The sequence below is a fragment of the Aphanomyces astaci genome (genome assembly GCF_000520075.1).
Source record: "Aphanomyces astaci strain APO3 unplaced genomic scaffold supercont1.83, whole genome shotgun sequence".
Taxonomy (NCBI): Eukaryota; Oomycota; class Saprolegniomycetes; order Saprolegniales; family Verrucalvaceae; genus Aphanomyces; species Aphanomyces astaci.
Window position 1 is genome coordinate 292,149 of NW_009798346.1, and position 1,202 is coordinate 293,350.

The following is a 1,202-nucleotide window of genomic DNA, read 5'->3' on the forward strand; positions in this document are numbered from 1 at the left end:
TTGATCCGTTTCTCGACTGCCGCTACAACGATCGAATGGCCGCCTTTGAAGTGTGTGTGCGCTGGCGCGGCCTACAAGCAATTGAAGACTCGTGGGAGCCGGCGGCCAATTTGTTGGAAGACATTCCAACTGAGTTCAAGCGCTACGTGCGCTCAAACAAGGCTGATCCCCAAGTCAAGGCGATGACAGCTGCGTTGGGAGTGACGCAATCCTTGGGGGGATTGTTGCGAATTTTCCATTCGCAGAACCCCTGAACCCCTCCCATGAAGGTATCCAAGCCAAGTGTTCGATTAGGTTGGATACCCTGAGTGTGATCCTATTCGCTAGTTAGATTATTGGCTGCACAGCAGCTGTCTGATTAGGTTAGGGTTAAGCCCCAGTGACTACTTGCCACTAGGGGGAATTCACTTTGTGCTTTGCATCTGGATCGGACTTCGCAAGGTCCGTCAAGTTGAAACGCAACAGCGTTTGCGGCTATAAGCCCCCTAATGACGCTCCCTAAATTCTCGGGGGACAGAAAGCCCAAGTCGGCAAGCACCGTTATGTGGCTGGGCTCAAGAAGTCACCCGATGGTGAGACCGTGTGCGGCGGCAGTCTGATCGCCCCCAATGTCGTTTTGACAGCGGCGTCTTGTTTCAACGAAGGTCTAACTTCTGTGGTCGTGGGCACGCACTCTTTAACCGGTTTTGCCGACGGGGAACTGGCCACTGTCACCCGGCAAATCGAAGACCCCAATGGCACCGACGTGGGCATCGTAATCTTGGACCGCAACATCACGAGCATCCAACCTGTGACGGTGTCGTTTAAATTCACTGACTGGTACACATTAACTTGGGTACGCGGTTGGGGATACGTCAAGAGTGGTGTCCCCAAATCTTCAGAGCTCAATGAGGTCAGCGTCAAGGTCTGGAACAAAATCAAGAGATGGACTTGGCTCGGCGACACTGTGCCCGATAATATTATGGTTGCTGGAGGGGGGGAAGGAGACCACGGGTGTCTACTCGACTTGGGGGCACCGTTGATCTCTGAAGAAAATGCGTTCCCGCTCTTGGTGGGGGTGCTCAGAGGGGGCCTTTGCTGTAGGCAGCGCAACTCGCCAGGTGTCTATGAACGCATCGCCGCTGCTCGTGCCTTCATTGAACCGTACTTGCTGAAGTACGATGTTCTGTATTACGATTGAGACACTGAAATCTGCCTTTATC

General features: G+C 53.4%; 1 protein-coding gene across 1 annotated transcript; it reads left to right on the top strand.

Moving 5' to 3' along the window:
- Nucleotides 1-35: 35 nt before the first annotated feature.
- Nucleotides 36-1,180, top strand: H257_16310 (hypothetical protein; the record flags this gene model as incomplete). Its single annotated transcript, XM_009844686.1, has 2 exons — nucleotides 36-200; nucleotides 518-1,180. The coding sequence occupies 2 exons, from the start codon at nucleotides 36-38 to the stop codon at nucleotides 1,178-1,180; spliced, it is 828 nt and encodes a 275-aa protein (XP_009842988.1).
- Nucleotides 1,181-1,202: the final 22 nt, after the last annotated feature.